The sequence below is a fragment of the Panthera tigris genome, chromosome E3, assembly GCF_018350195.1.
Source record: "Panthera tigris isolate Pti1 chromosome E3, P.tigris_Pti1_mat1.1, whole genome shotgun sequence".
Lineage (NCBI taxonomy): Eukaryota > Metazoa > Chordata > Mammalia > Carnivora > Felidae > Panthera > Panthera tigris.
Genome location: NC_056675.1, coordinates 37,359,051 through 37,373,977, shown reverse-complemented (window position 1 = coordinate 37,373,977; position 14,927 = coordinate 37,359,051). Strand labels below are relative to the sequence as shown.

The window sequence follows — 14,927 nt, the reverse complement described above, 5'->3', positions numbered from 1 at the left end:
CAGAGGGATGGTTTGCTCTCGCCGCGCCCGGCGGTTGGCCGGCGTGGCAGCCTGTTCCTGCTCGGCCTCGCCCTCCTCCCGCGGAGCTCGCGAGTTCCGTTGGTCCAGGAGGAACGAGCCGGATAACCAGGCAGTCACGGCGCAGTCCCGGCGCGAGGGCTGCGGGGCCGCTCTGGTGCTCCCGGCCCTCCTCCCTCCACCACACAGCGCTCTGGGTCTGGGCACAGGCCACTGCCGAGGTAATCAGTCACAGTTGTGTTACCAAGAAACGTTTTATTTTGCTTGCAGTAGCTTTTTTTGTTAATTGCACAAAATCATGTTTTGTTTTTGCCATTTAAACATCACACAATCCTATTCTGAAAGACAAATGCTCATTAAAAACAAAGCAAAAATAAAAATTCACAACCTTAATTACCTAGAAGATTTGTCATTTAAAGTAGGTTTAAAGGGGAAAAAAAAGGGATGGTGGAAGAGGGGCTTTCTTACAAGCTTTTTCACAAGTGTCACATTTTCTTCTAAAAGGGAAGGATTTCAAAACAAAGGTGAAATAGCTTAAACAGAAATAGTCATAAAAAGAAACTTTACAGAATTGTCAACAATATTAAGACAACATTGACTAACCAGTTTCATTACAGCATCTTCCCCCACCCCCACCCTCCCACCCCCAACCCCGAGTGTCCGGCTAGGACTAGAACAGGCTTTGTGTTCAGACAGAAAAGAATTCCAAATCCCAGTGAAATTATGCCAAAAACCCGCAGGCATCTTCCCTGCCCTCCCCCCTATGTCTTCTGAGATCCCCTAGCCTGGGTTCTATCAGTGGAAAAGGGCCAAATTTGTGAGGGGGAGGGGCCCACACCAGTGTGGTCTCCTCATTATATATATTCACTAGAAATGCTGACCTGCAAAGTATAACTTTGGAAAATTCAACCCATATAGAGGGAGAGAACATGGACATCCTTTGGGTGACTTCTCCTTGTTTTTATACCACATCGCAAGTCCCTCTGGTCCCCTATCCAAGGAGAAATGTTAGGGTCTCAAAGATGTCTTAGATCTACCTCTTCAGGTCAGTTAGTTCAGGTTGGGTCAGGTTCAGTTCTCTTCCCTCCCAAAAGACCCTGGGGCCCTGGAAGCATTGAAGGCTATGCTTCTGGCTGAAGTGAAGACACTCGATCCTGTTTCAAGAGCTGAGCCTAAGAAATGGCCATCGTTGGTCAGGCTGGGTTTGGGCCAAAGAAGGGACAGAAACACTGTCTCCATGGGAAGAAGAGGAGGAAGGGAGAATGAAAAGGTAGGCAGGTGGGGAACATGTGCAGGAGCAGGTTGGAGAGGATGGGACTGCTGTGAGGGGACCCAGTCAGAGTGGCTCCAGGTGGAGTCTGCAGCATAACGGAAACAGGAAGGAACCCCACTCTCCTCCCTCTTTGCTCCTCCCTGGTGGCCCTCAGGATCCCCTTCCCAAGGGCTGGAATGCAAATCCAAATACTAAGAGCCTGGTGAGGAGTGAGCTCCCCCTACACCAAAGTGAGGAAGTCTGATCCCAGCCCAGGGCTCTGCAGTGATGGCGACTTCTGGGACAGGTGCTCAAGAGCGGCGAGGAGAGCAGGCTTCTGTGAGGCTCACCTAACGTGCTGGCGATTTGCTGCTCTCCCTGGAGAGCCAGAGCTCTGTGTTCGCTCAACTTTGCCAATCTCTTTTCAGTTCACAAAGGCATTTACGGAGAGTTGGTTGCACATTGGTAGCTTAAATATGACAATCCTCATCAGCTGGTCACCTGAGGTTGGAGGGCCCATGGGGACCCTCTGTTTGGAGTCGGTGCTGGCTCATCTTGACCCAGAGCCTCTCTCTCACATGGGGGATCCAGTGGGGGGACGTGGACGTAACCACAGCCTCTTTGCTCTGAGGGACGGCAGCAGTGGGAAGGCTTCCAGTTCTCACTGCTGATTCTAGTTCCTCTACTGGAAAGGGTCTGAGATAAGACAAGCTCAGGAGGAAAAAAAAGCCAGGCAGCAGTTTCTGGGCAGCTTCTATCCTGGGGTGAGAGCCAGTGTGTGGTGTGTAGGGTGTGTGTGTGTGTGTGTGTGTGTGTGTGAACACACAGCCACCTAGTCCGGGGCCAGTGCCCAGCTCAAGAGCTTTCCCAAAGGCCAATCCTGCTGACACCCCTCCCCTCCCCAGGACCTCCAGGGGAGGGGTGACGCTGTGTGCTGTGCTGATGGCAAGTCTCAAAGTCTGTAGAAAAGGAGATGGAGACAGGTGGACTGGTCCAGAGCTAAGTCCCAGGACCCCAACCCCATGTGAGGAGGAGGGGCCAGAGGGAAGACTTGGGGGGCAGGGATGGGGTATCGAGGGCTTAGTGTATATAGGCTCGGTACACGGCAGACATGTCGTTGTCAGACTGGTCCAGTGCCTTGGCTCTTTTGTACACCTGGAAAAAAAAAAAGGAGATAGGTTCACACTCTGTCCACAGAGCTGACTTAAAAACACAATCTGCTTCCTGGAGGCAGCTCTAGATGTGGTCAGGCAGGCAGGCGGCAGGCAGCCTTTGGAGTCCAGGCTATCTAGGTACAACTCCTGGCCAACCCCCACACTGATTTTTTTTTTTTTTTAAATAAAAAAATGTTTATCTATTTTTGAGAGACAGTGTAAGCAGGGGAGGGGCAGAGAGAGGGGGACAGAGGATCTGAAGGGTGCTCTGTGCGGACAGCAGAGAGCCCTACGCGGGGCTAGAGTTCACGAGCTGTGAGATCAGGACCTGCGCTAAAGCTGGGCGCTTAAACGACTGAGCCACCCAGGCCCCCCACTGATCTTGAGCCAGGTGCCTCAGTGTTTCTTTGCCGTCACCACTACTACTTGATGTCATGGAGAAGGTGACAAGGTTTTATCATGAGGTTTAAAGGGACTGAGGAGGTAAAGTGCTTAGAGCATTGTTAGCAATTATAATCACGTCCCTTCCTACCTCCAGGGTCTTCCTGTGTTATGCTCTGGGCCGCTATCCTCGTCCTTCCCTCTGCGTGGGATGCTTTTCCCTCAGCACAGCTGGCCCCTTCCCAGTCAGCTCCGAGGCCTCTCCCGAGCAGCCTGAGACAGTGGCCGCACCGCTTCACTCACTCTGCTGTATTTTACTCGTACTTCTGACCTTTACAGACTCTTGTTCAAATACTTATCTGCCTGTCTTGTGCCTCTTTCCATTAACATGTAAGCGCCACAAGGGAGGGAACGGGCTGCTCCTGAACACGTCCCCAGAGCCTAGAATAGTGCCTGGCAATCAACAGCCACTCCAGAGACACTAGGTGAATTTTATGAATGAGTGTGAAGAGAATGAAAAAGCCATTCGACAAAGGCAGTATGGCATCCAGGCACACTGAGGAAATGCAGTTGAACACAAGGTTCCCCCATACAAGCTGCATTTTTGTCTTTTTTCAAACAGTCCAGCTGAAGCCACCATAGTTAAGTGTCCATTACAGCTCAGGTGTAGCTGTCAACTCAACACGAAGGCTCCATAAGACCTTTTCAGATACAAGAAAACCAATCATTGCCAGCAAACCTGCACTACAGGGAATGCTAAAGCAAGTTCTTCCAGCTGAAAGGAAACAATCCCAGAGAGAAATTCAATTCTTTAGAAAAGAATGAAGAGCCCTGGAAATGGTAAATAAGAGAAATACACAATTATTTTCTCTCTTCGTTAAAATAAAATACGTAAGACTACTTAAAACATTCCAACGTTGACCGTATGTTTAAAACAAAGGCAGATGTAACCCAGAGGACATCTGTACCCTAAAGCAGGGGTTCTCAACCAGGGATTGTTTTGCCCCCACTGGACATTTGGCAACGTCTACAGACATTGTGTCAACTGAGGGGGTGTTGCTGGCCTCCAGTGGGTATAGGACAGGGATGCTGCTAAACATCCTGTAAGCACAGGATGGCTCCCACAGCAAAATGTCATTGTGCCCAGGTTGAGAAACCCTGCCTTAAAGGAGGAGGTGGAGGGGGAGGGAAATGGAAATGTATCTATGTTGTATGTGAAGAGGTACAAGATTAACTCTAAGTAGACCGTGAAGTTTAAGGATATTGCATATTCTTGCATATTGATATCCCTAGAGCAAAGATAAAACAGAAACAATGCGTCATTAAGAAGACAGTAGGTAAAATGGAATTCTAAAAAAGATTCAAATAATCCAAAAGGCAGTAAAATAGGAAGGACAGTCAAAAGCCAGAAGAGATAAGCAGCAATCAAATGATAAAACGGTGGCTCCAAATCTGACCATACATTAACAGACTTTAAGAAAAGGACTAAATGTTACTGGACTAGTTAACCTTAAGATCCTGAACAGTAAGCACCAGTGAGGAGCCTAAATTCACACCATCCAAATGGCCAGATAGCACCACGTTCCATTGAGAAATTAACTAAAATATTTGTTTTCAAGCCAACAAATCCTGTAGACTCAGGGCAGAGGCAAGTCAGAAATCACCTCACAGAGAAACCTGCCAACACAAACCACACATAGAACCCTTTAGAACTGACTTCAGTTAAAGACAAGCTTGTTGACAAAAAAAATCATACAAAATACAAAAATAAGTCCGCTGCTAAGAGAGAATCCAAGATAAAACAAACATGAGTAACCCGAAATTGTACTGCAACCTGAAAAAGTGAAGTAAGTACTCTGGCATGTTCAGGCAGACAAGGAAGGGACAGAAAACACAGAATTCAGGGACAGAAGATTACAGATTATGAAAAGGTAGGTCTGAAAAGAGCAGAACTGTGTTTCTTTTTTCCTTTTTTTTAATGTTTATTTATTTTTGACAGAGAGACAGAGAGAGAGAGAGAGAGAAACAGAGCATGAGTGGGGGAGGGGCAGAGAGAGAGGGAGACACAGAATCCAAAGCAGGCTCCAGGCTCCGAGCTGTCAGCACAGAGCCTGACACGGGGCTTGAACTCACAGACCGTGAGATCATGACCTAAGCTGAAGTCAGACGCTCAACCGACTGAGCCACCCAGGCGCCCCAGAACCGTGTTTCTTTACTTCTTCACTGGAACAAGCCACTGGAGACTTCTAATTAACTTGAGTGATGCATATCCTTTTTTTAGCACTTGGAAGATACAGCTTCTAAAATAAATGAATTTATGTGTTTTACACAAAATGTAGAGTTTTGTTTTTTGTTTTTTTAAATGTTTGTTTATTTTTGAGAGAGCACATGTGCTTGGGGAAGGGGCAGAGAGAGAGGGAGACAGAGAATCCGGAGCAGGATCTGAGCTGTCAGCAGAGAGACCAACGTGGGGCTTGAACTCACAAAGTGGGAGATCATGACCTGAGCCAAGTCAGATGCTTAACCAACTGAACTACCTGGCGCGCTACAAATGTAGTTTTTATTGTAGCTCTACAGTAAAGAAATAGTGCTCAGCTTTTTTAAGGCTACACTTCCAAACAGCTTTTCAAAAAGTGCATGTGTAGGTGCTTAATAAAGTTGTCATTCAAAAAAATGTAAATGACCAAACACCCCAATTAATAGGCAGAATCTTTCAGAATGGGTAAAAATCCAAGCTCCAATGACAGACTGTATACAAAAGATACAGTATAAAAACACAAACTGAAAGCAAATGAATGGAAAAAAATATACAATGGGGCACCTGGGTGGCTCAGTTTGGTTAAGCGTTTGACTCTTGATTTCAGCTCAGGTCATATTTAATGATTCGTGAGTTTAAGGCTCACATTGGGCTCTGCGCTGACAGAGTGGAGCCTGCTTGGGATTCTCTGTCTCCCTCTCTCTCTGCCCCTCCCCTGACTCGCTCTCTCTCTCTCTCTCTCTCTCAAAAATAAATAAATATTAAAAAAAATATAAAAACAATAGCACCTATAGTAAAACTGGGCAATAGGCTTCAAGACAAAGACCAGAAAGCGACATTTTATAAAAACAGAAGGGCAAACTCATAAGGAAGATGTGGCCATCATAAATGCTAAGAGTTTCAAAATTACAGGAGTTTCAAAGATAATAGACAAAATCAAAGGGAAAAACAGACAATCCCACAATCACAGTTAGAGATTTTAAGATCTTTCAGCAACTGAAAGAACCAGAGAAAAAGGCCAGTAAATGTGATCCGAAAAAACTACCAACCTCAACCTAACTGGTATCTGCAGGACATAGTCCTCTTAAGTGCACACAGCACACCCAAAGACAGACCATCTGCTGGGCCACAAAACAAGTCTGAATAAATTTAAAGAACCAAAAATCATACAGGATGTGTTTTTTAACCACAACAGAGACATATTAGTAATCAATAATCATTAGATATGTAGGACAACTCCAATTATATGATACACTTTTGAATAATCCACAGGTCGAAGAAATCACATGGGAAGTAGGCATGGCTAAGAAGGAAGTGTACAGTTTTACATGCTCCTGTCTAGAAACAATGACCTGAGATTCCACCCCAAGAGATGAGACACAAAGCAAAATAAAGATGGGCGGGGGGGTGGGGTGGGGTGGGTAGCGAATAGTAAAGACAAAAGGAAGATGGCCAGGGTTGTGCTTCGCCTCTGGCAGGTACCTCGTTGGCTGCAGCTGCCATAGGAGTAGGATGGTTGACCGCATCACCCAGGGCAATGGCTAAGCGGAGATCCTTCTGGATGTACTTCAGGTAGAAATCAGGCTTAAAGTTTCCTTGCAGGATATCTGAGGAAGGAAAGCCACTTATCAGGCAAATTGAATAAACTCTAACTAAGAAACTATCCGTAGTACTGTCAGGCCTCAACACCTGGCATTTCCTCCCTCTTGGACACTGAAGAGACAAGTTCCCAACCAGTACCCCCAAATCCCACCTGCCAGGTCTCTGGACCCCCTCTGACCAAGGGCATGGAATGAATGAAGAGAGTGCGTCTTTCACACCCAATGAGCCCTTGAAGAAGAGACTCCTCTGTGAGAGCTGCCTGACTCAGTTTCTCAGCTCCTATCAGAACTAAAATGCAAGAGAGGCCAAAGGCAACTCACTTTGGCACTTCTGGTCCAGGAAGATGCTGGCCAACTGTCCCTGATTGAGGATGTCCAAGAGTGTCTGCTGGGACTGGCCTGTCACTTGGGCCAGGGTCAAGCCCTCAGCGATGGTGGCCATGAAGCTTCCCTGGACCATGTTCACGATCAGCATCATCTTGGCTGCGTTGCCAACCTCACCTGGCCAGGGTAGAGAATGACGGTCACTTCTCAAGAATCTGAGGGCAGGGACTTTCTGCCCACCCTCATCCCTGCTCGGACCCACCTCTACACCCAGGGGAGGCCCCATTCACCTGCCCCTGACAGAACTGGCTCTGACCCTTCGGGCTCTTCCTCCTTCCAGGCACTGACTGTGCAAGTCAAAGGAAACCTTCCCACGGGGGCCCCAGGCAGAGAGGCCGTGCGGGAGTGACGCTGTCATCAGTGCAGTCTAGAGGGGATGTGGCCCACCCAGCCTCCGGGCCTGCAGTGGCCCGACGGGTGGGTAGGCATGTTACCTAGAAAGAAGGAGGTCTTCCCCATTGCCTGGAAGCAGCTGCTGCAGTCCTCATACAAGCCCCTGTCTCCTGCTGCTAAGATCACCAACATCCCGTCATTAGACAGCTGCTGATTCCCTGAGACCGGGGCTTCCAGAAAGCGGCCCCCCCTGGACACAATCACCTGGAAAGGAAAGTCATAGCTTCTGAAGGCCTTGCACCTCACTGGGGTTTCAAGTGGGAACACCTGGCCCTCCACACTGAGGCCCTAGACAGATGCCTGAATCATACGAAGCATGCAGCTAAGCTGAGGTCTCCCCACCTGCCCCCCATTTACTTGCAATTTCTTACAAAGACCAAACATGACCATGCTCATGGCGTGGCCGACCATACCTCCTCCAGACACTTCCCTTCTCTGACTTCAGCCACCCTCAGGGCACAGAGGGGCCAGAAGTCACCACTTGGCCCAGCAGCTTAGTGGAAAGAATACTGCTAGGATCAAATGTGGATAGCTGCTTAAACCAAAAAGGTCCTGTCAGCTGCCTGGAATGCTTCTCACTGTGGGTCTCACAGCTCTGGGACCTAATGCCCATCCCAGCTGGGCAACACCTCTCCTCTCATGGCTATTCAGACTAGCTGTGGCTTTGAAAGTAAAGAGCGAAGACAACCTAGTCCCAAGGCTACAGGCCTTTCTTTCTCTCCCTGCTTTTGTCTTTAGAGTAACCAAGTTGCCCACACAGGAGTGATCAGTTAGAGTCTTGGGCTCCAACCACAAGGATGTTGGAAGGCCACCACAAACGAGGCTGCTACCTGGGCCAGCTCAGTGACTGTGTCAGCATCCACTGTTGACATGTCCACATAGCACTTCCCAGGGCGGATCCCTTGCAGTACACCACTGGGGCCCAGCACCAGCTGTGGAGACACAAGGGAGAAGCAATAGCCCAGGCTCTTGGCTAGATGCCCAGGAGCCCCTTAGACCTCAGGTTAGAATTCTGTTGCTTTTTTGGCTCACTTACTGATTAGGAACTAAATATTGAGGCTGAAAAGGGGGAAAGCAAGTGAAAAGCGTAGGAATGAAAAATACCTCTAGTACGTTCCTAACAATCTTGTAAAAGGGTTTATGTGTTCCTTTTTATTAAAAACCTCCCATTTAAATGATAACCTCAGTATTTTCTTGGGTTTCATTGGATTTACCCGGATTAAACTAGTCACCAGTTTAACAAGATGACTACTGTACTTGAAATGTGAAAACATACAAATAGAGCCACAGCTAAACAGAGGATCTGGGCACATGGACGCAATACGAATACACAGGGCTCGTCAGCACAGATCTCAGGGACCCTCATTTTTATTCTTTGTTCTGAATCAAAGGAAGTCTGTATTCAATTTACAAAAATATTTTTCACAATGGGGGATGGCCCCAGATGGGAAATTCAACTCCCCCACATGCTATAGATACTCACTCATGGGCAGGGGAGATAGGGTGGGGGAGAGGGAGGCCAGACAGTTTTCCTGGCCACAACATGATGGGAGAAGAGGGGATCCTTACGTCCTTGGCTGCCTTGGGATCTGACACGCAGGCGAAGGTGATGTCACAAGTTGAAACGACTTCAGCGGGGGTTCTTCCTAGGCGGGCCCCCTCCTGGATGAACAAATCACACTGCAAAAGTCACAGATCCTAATGTGAGCTACAGGCAGTGCACAACCAATACAACAACCAGGCCAGAGACACCCTGCCCAGTCCTCCTGGCTGGCCTCTCAAGGGAAGAGGCTGAGGCTAGGAGCTGGGGACACCAGAGTTGGTGGTCCAGCTTTTTGAAGGAAGTAGATTGGGCCCCTTAAGGACCGTCTCATATTTTTGCATAACTGGTGCCTAGAACGAAGTTCTACTTCATAGTAGGCACAAAACAAGTGTCTGCTAAAGGTTTCCTGTTTGAAGAACAGGATGTAAATAGCACCTGTCCGCAACCCTCTGTGGCTGTCTTGGCTGTGGCAAAACCTGCCCAGTGTCCTGGGCTACCCACACTGTGCTGGGGAAGCAGGTCTGGGGCTGGGAGGCTGCCATTCCTTACCGAGATGTTCCTGGGTGCCTAAAAGCTTTAACTTTTCTTCCTTGAGAATTAAAATTACCCACCTCATAACAAAACATTATCAATATTTCAGTTTTTTCCTTTTCCAAAATCATTTAAAGAAGTAATTAGAATAACATGAACCTATTTTGTAACCAACTTTTAATATCATGTGTGATTTACATTTATCCACATTACTCTTAATTATTGTTTATAATGGATGGCTGCAGAATATCCCGTTGAGACACACCTGAATTTACCTAATGGCTCTCCCGAAGTTCACTATCAAACCTGCTTTTAATTATAAATGACTCCAGGGGCGCCTGTGCGGCTCCACTGATCAAGCATTCGATTTTTGATTTTAGCTCAGGTCATGATTTCACCATTGTGAGACTGAGCCCTGGATTGGGCTCAGTGGGAAGTATGGAGCCTGCCTGGGATTCTCTTTCCCTCTCTCCCCTGCTCGTTCTCTTTCAAAATAAACGAACTTAAAAAAAAAAAAGTGACTCCAACTAATATCTTTATGTACAATTCTTTTCCTTTATGTTTTGAATCTAGGTCCCCGAAAGTAGAATAAACAGGTTCCAAATGGTGTTCAAGTTCTTAATACACGTAGACAAATGGCTTTCCAGTGGAGCCATGTTAATTTATAATGATCACTGGCAAGGTATCACATCACCAGCACTGAGTACATCATTTAAAAACAACAAACAAGCATCCGTAAATACATAAAAACTCTGCCCTACTTGATGATTTAACCAGCCAAACCCAGTAACTTTTTGTTTGATATATATTTTGATTATTCTTGATTATTGAACCTTTTACATATTTTTTAATTTCATAAAAAATTTTTTACATAGGCTCCATGCCCAATGTGGGGCTTGAACTCATGAAGATGAGATCAAGAGTCATAGGCTCCACCAACTGAGCCAGGCAGGTGCTCCAATTACTGAACCTTTTAAATTTAATATCTTCGTTTATTGTTTCTTTTGTAAGCTATTGTGTGTATCATATTTGCTATAAGCACGTTTGGTTGATGTACACTTTAGTCTATTTTCAATTTATTTTAGTACGTGGTAGGAGGTGAGAGTAGCATTTCCCCAAACTTGCAATCAGTTGTCCTGAACAGAACTTACTGACTGACCTTTCTCCTATCTCACTGATTCGTACAGAGCCACCTCTATCAGATGAAGCCCCAGCTGTCCATGTCCAGCCTACCTGATGGGTGTGCTTCTTTATCATGGTACACAACAACTCAGCCTTTTAGTATATCGCTTTATGTTTTAAACTTTGCTTGAGAGAGATCTCATTACTTTCTTTTCTGAAAATATGTTTTCCATTAGCTATTCCAGAAGAACCAGAGAGTAATTTTTTTTTTTTTTTTTTTTTTGCCAAGATAGTTTAAAACAATTCTACAGGGATGGTCAAAAATTAGATGGCTTTCTAAAAATGTTTGTTTATTTATTTGAGAGACGGAGACCGCCCATGTGAGCTGGGGAGGGGCAGGGAGAGAAGGAGAGAGAGACTCCCAAGTAGGCTCTGCGCTATCAGTGCAGAGCCCAATGTGGGAGCCAAACTCACAAACCATGAGATTATGACCTGAGCCAAGAGAGCCAGATGCTTAACCGACTCAGTCACCCCAAAGAATTAGACAAGTTTTTAAAGATGACATTTACTACTTAAGTTGTGCCAAGCATGGTGCTGAGTACTTTACATCATCTCATTTAATCTTTTGCACAGATGACAACTCTGAGACTTAGGGAGATAAACAGCGTTGCTAAAGAAGGTGAGCAGGATGGCTGTAACTTGGATTTAGGTCTGTCTGATTCCACACCAGATTCCTAACTGCTATGCTTTACTGCTTTCCCATAAATTAATCTGGAAAGAATGGCCATGTTTACATAACATTTAGGTTTTCCAATCAAAATACAGGATGGCAAGAGGCACTTCTATCAAAGGGGAAGGCACTTATAAGGAAAACCCTGACTCTCCCAACTTCTACAACTGTGCATCTACATTTCCTGGTTACCCTTGCCTCGAATCACAACCAATACTGCCGATGGGACCTGATCACCCTCCTGACTTAGGTCCCCACAGCCCCTACCCAATGCCCAGCAGCTGAAGCCCAAATCCTTCAGTAAGGCTTTCAGGGCCTTCAGTGCCCTTTCCCCCACAGACCCTTTGACTCTCCAACCAGTTCCTTTTATCCTTGAAAAGGCATTTGTTTCATTAGAGTGATTTTTTTTTTTTTTTTTTTTTTTTTTACCTTGCCAAGAACATTTCTGTTAATTCTAATCCATTAGGCCTGCCACCTCCTTCAGCAACCACTCTCCTACCACAGCTGCACCTAGCTGCACATGGGGTGCTCATCCAGTCACTTTGTAAGCACATGTTCAGCCACACAGGCTCCCAACAGGCTGGTCCTTACTCAGTCTCTTCCTGTGTTCCTGGTGAGTACAGGGCTTTAGTTTCTTGTACTCAGACTACTGTTCTTCACCTTTTCTTGGATAAGAACTTGATGGGAGAAGCCATGGCTTCTCTCCAGTGCAGAGGTGCACATTCAGACCTGGAGTTCCATTTCAGGGGATGCACAGACCCTTGAAGTGATGGACCACCACCCTAGGTTAAGAACTTCTAAACCTGTCCTGCCCACTTTGGTTGCCGTTAGCCATGGGAGACTATTACATTTAAGTGATGTAAAATTAAAATTTCAACTCTTAAGTCGTACTAGCCATTGATTCGAGTGCTGAAGAGCCACATGCGACTAGTGGGTGTCACACTGGACAAATCCTGGACATCTCCATCACTGCAGAATGCTCTACTGCAAGGTGCTGTTAATACAATCCCAATGACAGAATACAGTGCAGCCATGCAAAAGGAAGAAATAAATCTATCTCCACACATTCGGTATCAATGAATTACTAACACACTCACATGTATTTGCACGTGCATGAACAAAAGGATACAAACACCTGACGTGAGCTACCTCAGCTAATGGCAAGGAAGGGAGAATTTCACTTCTTTTTATAGGCCTGTATGTTTTTAAGTGTTTACTTTTTATAAACAGCATCCTAAGCTTATATCCTTTTATAAATAACATCCTAAGCTTCTGTACCTCCATCTTTACTTGCCTGAACTATAGAGCTTGGTTCTATACTTGGCTACTCTACACATGCAAAATGCTGAGCGGAGACAATAGGAAGATTCCTATCCTCAGTTACTAGTTACTCCAACTCCAAGGGTCAAGGGTTTGTCCCACCCCGCCTGACAAGCACCACCACGAATGCTTACTTTCTCTGCAGTCCGGTTCCAGACGGTTACTGTGTGACCCATTTTTAGCAAGTTGGAGACGATGCCACTTCCCATGAGCCCAAGGCCCAAAAATCCTATCCTGAAAAAGAGAGACACTGATCGGTTCAGGGTGGAGTGGGACCGTGGTCACCAGAAACCACTCAGCGGCTGGCAGCACCACAACAGAGCCGGAAGCAGTGTGTGTATGTTGTGCCTTTTCTTACCCTGCCATTGTTTAAAAGTGTCCCTCAATTGAAATGGGCTTTTCTAGACCTTTGCCTGCCACAGAAAGAGGTGTGCCTCTCATATGGTTTAGGGCAAGTCTCCCAAATTGTTTCCTTACTGCTGTGATAGACAGTCTGAGCTTTTAATTCCGTTAGAGCAAGAAAGCAGGCTTCTGTCTTCGGCTCTTGCAACAGCTTCCTGATCGACCCCTTCAAATGCCTGGCTTTCAGATGCCACTTTAAAACACATCAGCATCCATGACAAGTGACTGGAGTGATGTGCTCAGGATCAGCAAACTTCTTCAACTGTAGGAATCAGGATCGGTCTTCATCTCCCTGTCCAGCTCTACTTCTGACACTACACTTGTGTTCTTCCCGCTACCAGCAGAGACGGGTCTTGACTCTCTTCAAAGCTTCCTTTGGAGCCAATCTTTTCCAGAGCACGAATTCTTCCTACACCTGCCTTCTCCTGACCCCGTCACGGCTTTCCACTGGCCCGTCCACAGTTCTCCACCACACCCTTCTAATTGTAAGCCCATCCTCATCTTTGGGGAGTAAAGTTCAGGTGGACAGCATGCCTGTTCACTTTCACGCCCGGTAGCCTGCTCCTTTGTGCAACCCCGAGAACTCGGGGGCTGTTGGCTACTACTGCCATTTCTACTGCTTTTACAGGTGATTTTATCTTACCCCAAGGTCTCTTTCTGATTCTTGCACTTCACTCCTTGTATGTGATATGGCTAACCAATGCCTCTTTCTTCATTTCTTATTCCTTGGTGTGCTGGTTTTGGCTTGGGTTTCTCTCCACAGCTTCTCCACTTCACTTGACCTGAGTTACCCTTTTACTTTTTTTTTAATTTTATTTTTTTAAAAATATGGAAGCTTCACGGATTTGCCTGTCATCCTTGCGCAAGGGCCGTGTTAACCTTCTCTGTATCGTTCCAATGCTAGTCCATGTGCTGCCGCAGCGAGAACCCTATTAGCCTTTTAGTATTCTCGGTCTCCTGGGGTCACATCCATAGCCACCTCTGCAAACTGGCTCTTGTACTGAAAGGGTCCCCTCATCCTTGCTGGGATACAGATTCTCACATGCTCCCCCAGCCTGAATCCAATGATGAAAACAGAATCTACCACCTTCCTCACCGAATGGCACCCTCGCCCACTAAGCTTCAGCCAAAGCTCAAAACCAGGAGATCTTTTGTCATTCACAGTTGTCTGAGTAGCGCCAGTTTCCCCTAGGATTCTAAACCATGGCAGACTAATTCTCTTTCCTTTTCTTGGCATTTGAGGACACCCAGCAGACCACATAGCTGCTTCACCTTGTAGCTGGCTTATCTTCGTGTCAAAAAAGGGTCTGGCTAACAGGGCAACAAAGGCGTTAGGTGGAAGCACTGGACTCTGTCCTCAGCCCTGTCCTTGTCTTTTCGTAAAAAAATCAACACAGTCCTCCTGAAATCAGTGGGTGATACCCACCTCCCCTTTCATTAGCACATAACATGCCTGTGTCTTCTCCACTCCACCCACCCAGGGACGTTCACCCAAAATAAACAGTAGGATCAAGCATGTTGTCAGCATGAAAACTCATAAATCAAGTAAAAGATGTACTGTTTTTGTCTGAGAAAGAACCGCATGGGAGATACAGACGGCAGCTTCAGACTGGGCCATCTTGCTCAAGGGAGTGGTCCGTCTTGGCACTTTCATCACCATGACCACAAACACCATCAGAGTAAGGGCAGGGGTGTGTGTGGGCACAAGCTAAGCTTTGGGGACCACAGTCAAGGCTCTCGTACCTGCCCAGGCAGGGCAGAGAGGTGCTGACAGGTGCACGAGAAGGACCAGGTGGCGACGGCAGGGAGAGCTGGGAAAGGCAGGACAATGGGCTTTAC

At 46.6% G+C, this 14,927-nt stretch overlaps 1 protein-coding gene and 1 non-coding gene across 5 annotated transcripts in view; both read right to left on the bottom strand.

Annotated features, from left to right (window-relative positions):
* Positions 1-253: 253 nt before the first annotated feature.
* GLYR1 (glyoxylate reductase 1 homolog) overlaps positions 254-14,927 on the bottom strand; it is a 33,910-nt gene continuing 19,236 nt past the window's right edge. For 2 of the 4 annotated variants that reach the window (XM_042971576.1, XM_042971579.1), the window contains 7 exons: positions 12,821-12,920; positions 9,010-9,120; positions 8,271-8,372; positions 7,482-7,644; positions 6,985-7,164; positions 6,545-6,669; positions 254-2,425 (listed from right to left, as the gene is read on the bottom strand). In XM_042971576.1, coding sequence (XP_042827510.1) covers positions 2,351-2,425; positions 6,545-6,669; positions 6,985-7,164; positions 7,482-7,644; positions 8,271-8,372; positions 9,010-9,120; positions 12,821-12,920 — 856 coding nt within the window. In that variant the 3' untranslated portion in view covers positions 254-2,350. The remainder of the gene's footprint in view (positions 2,426-6,544; positions 6,670-6,984; positions 7,165-7,481; positions 7,645-8,270; positions 8,373-9,009; positions 9,121-12,820; positions 12,921-14,927) is intronic. The other 2 variants (XM_042971577.1, XM_042971578.1) reach the window with 2 other exon arrangements.
* LOC122234784 lies at positions 13,910-14,016 on the bottom strand. Its single transcript, XR_006212736.1, has one exon. It is a non-coding gene; the product is annotated as a U6 spliceosomal RNA (small nuclear RNA).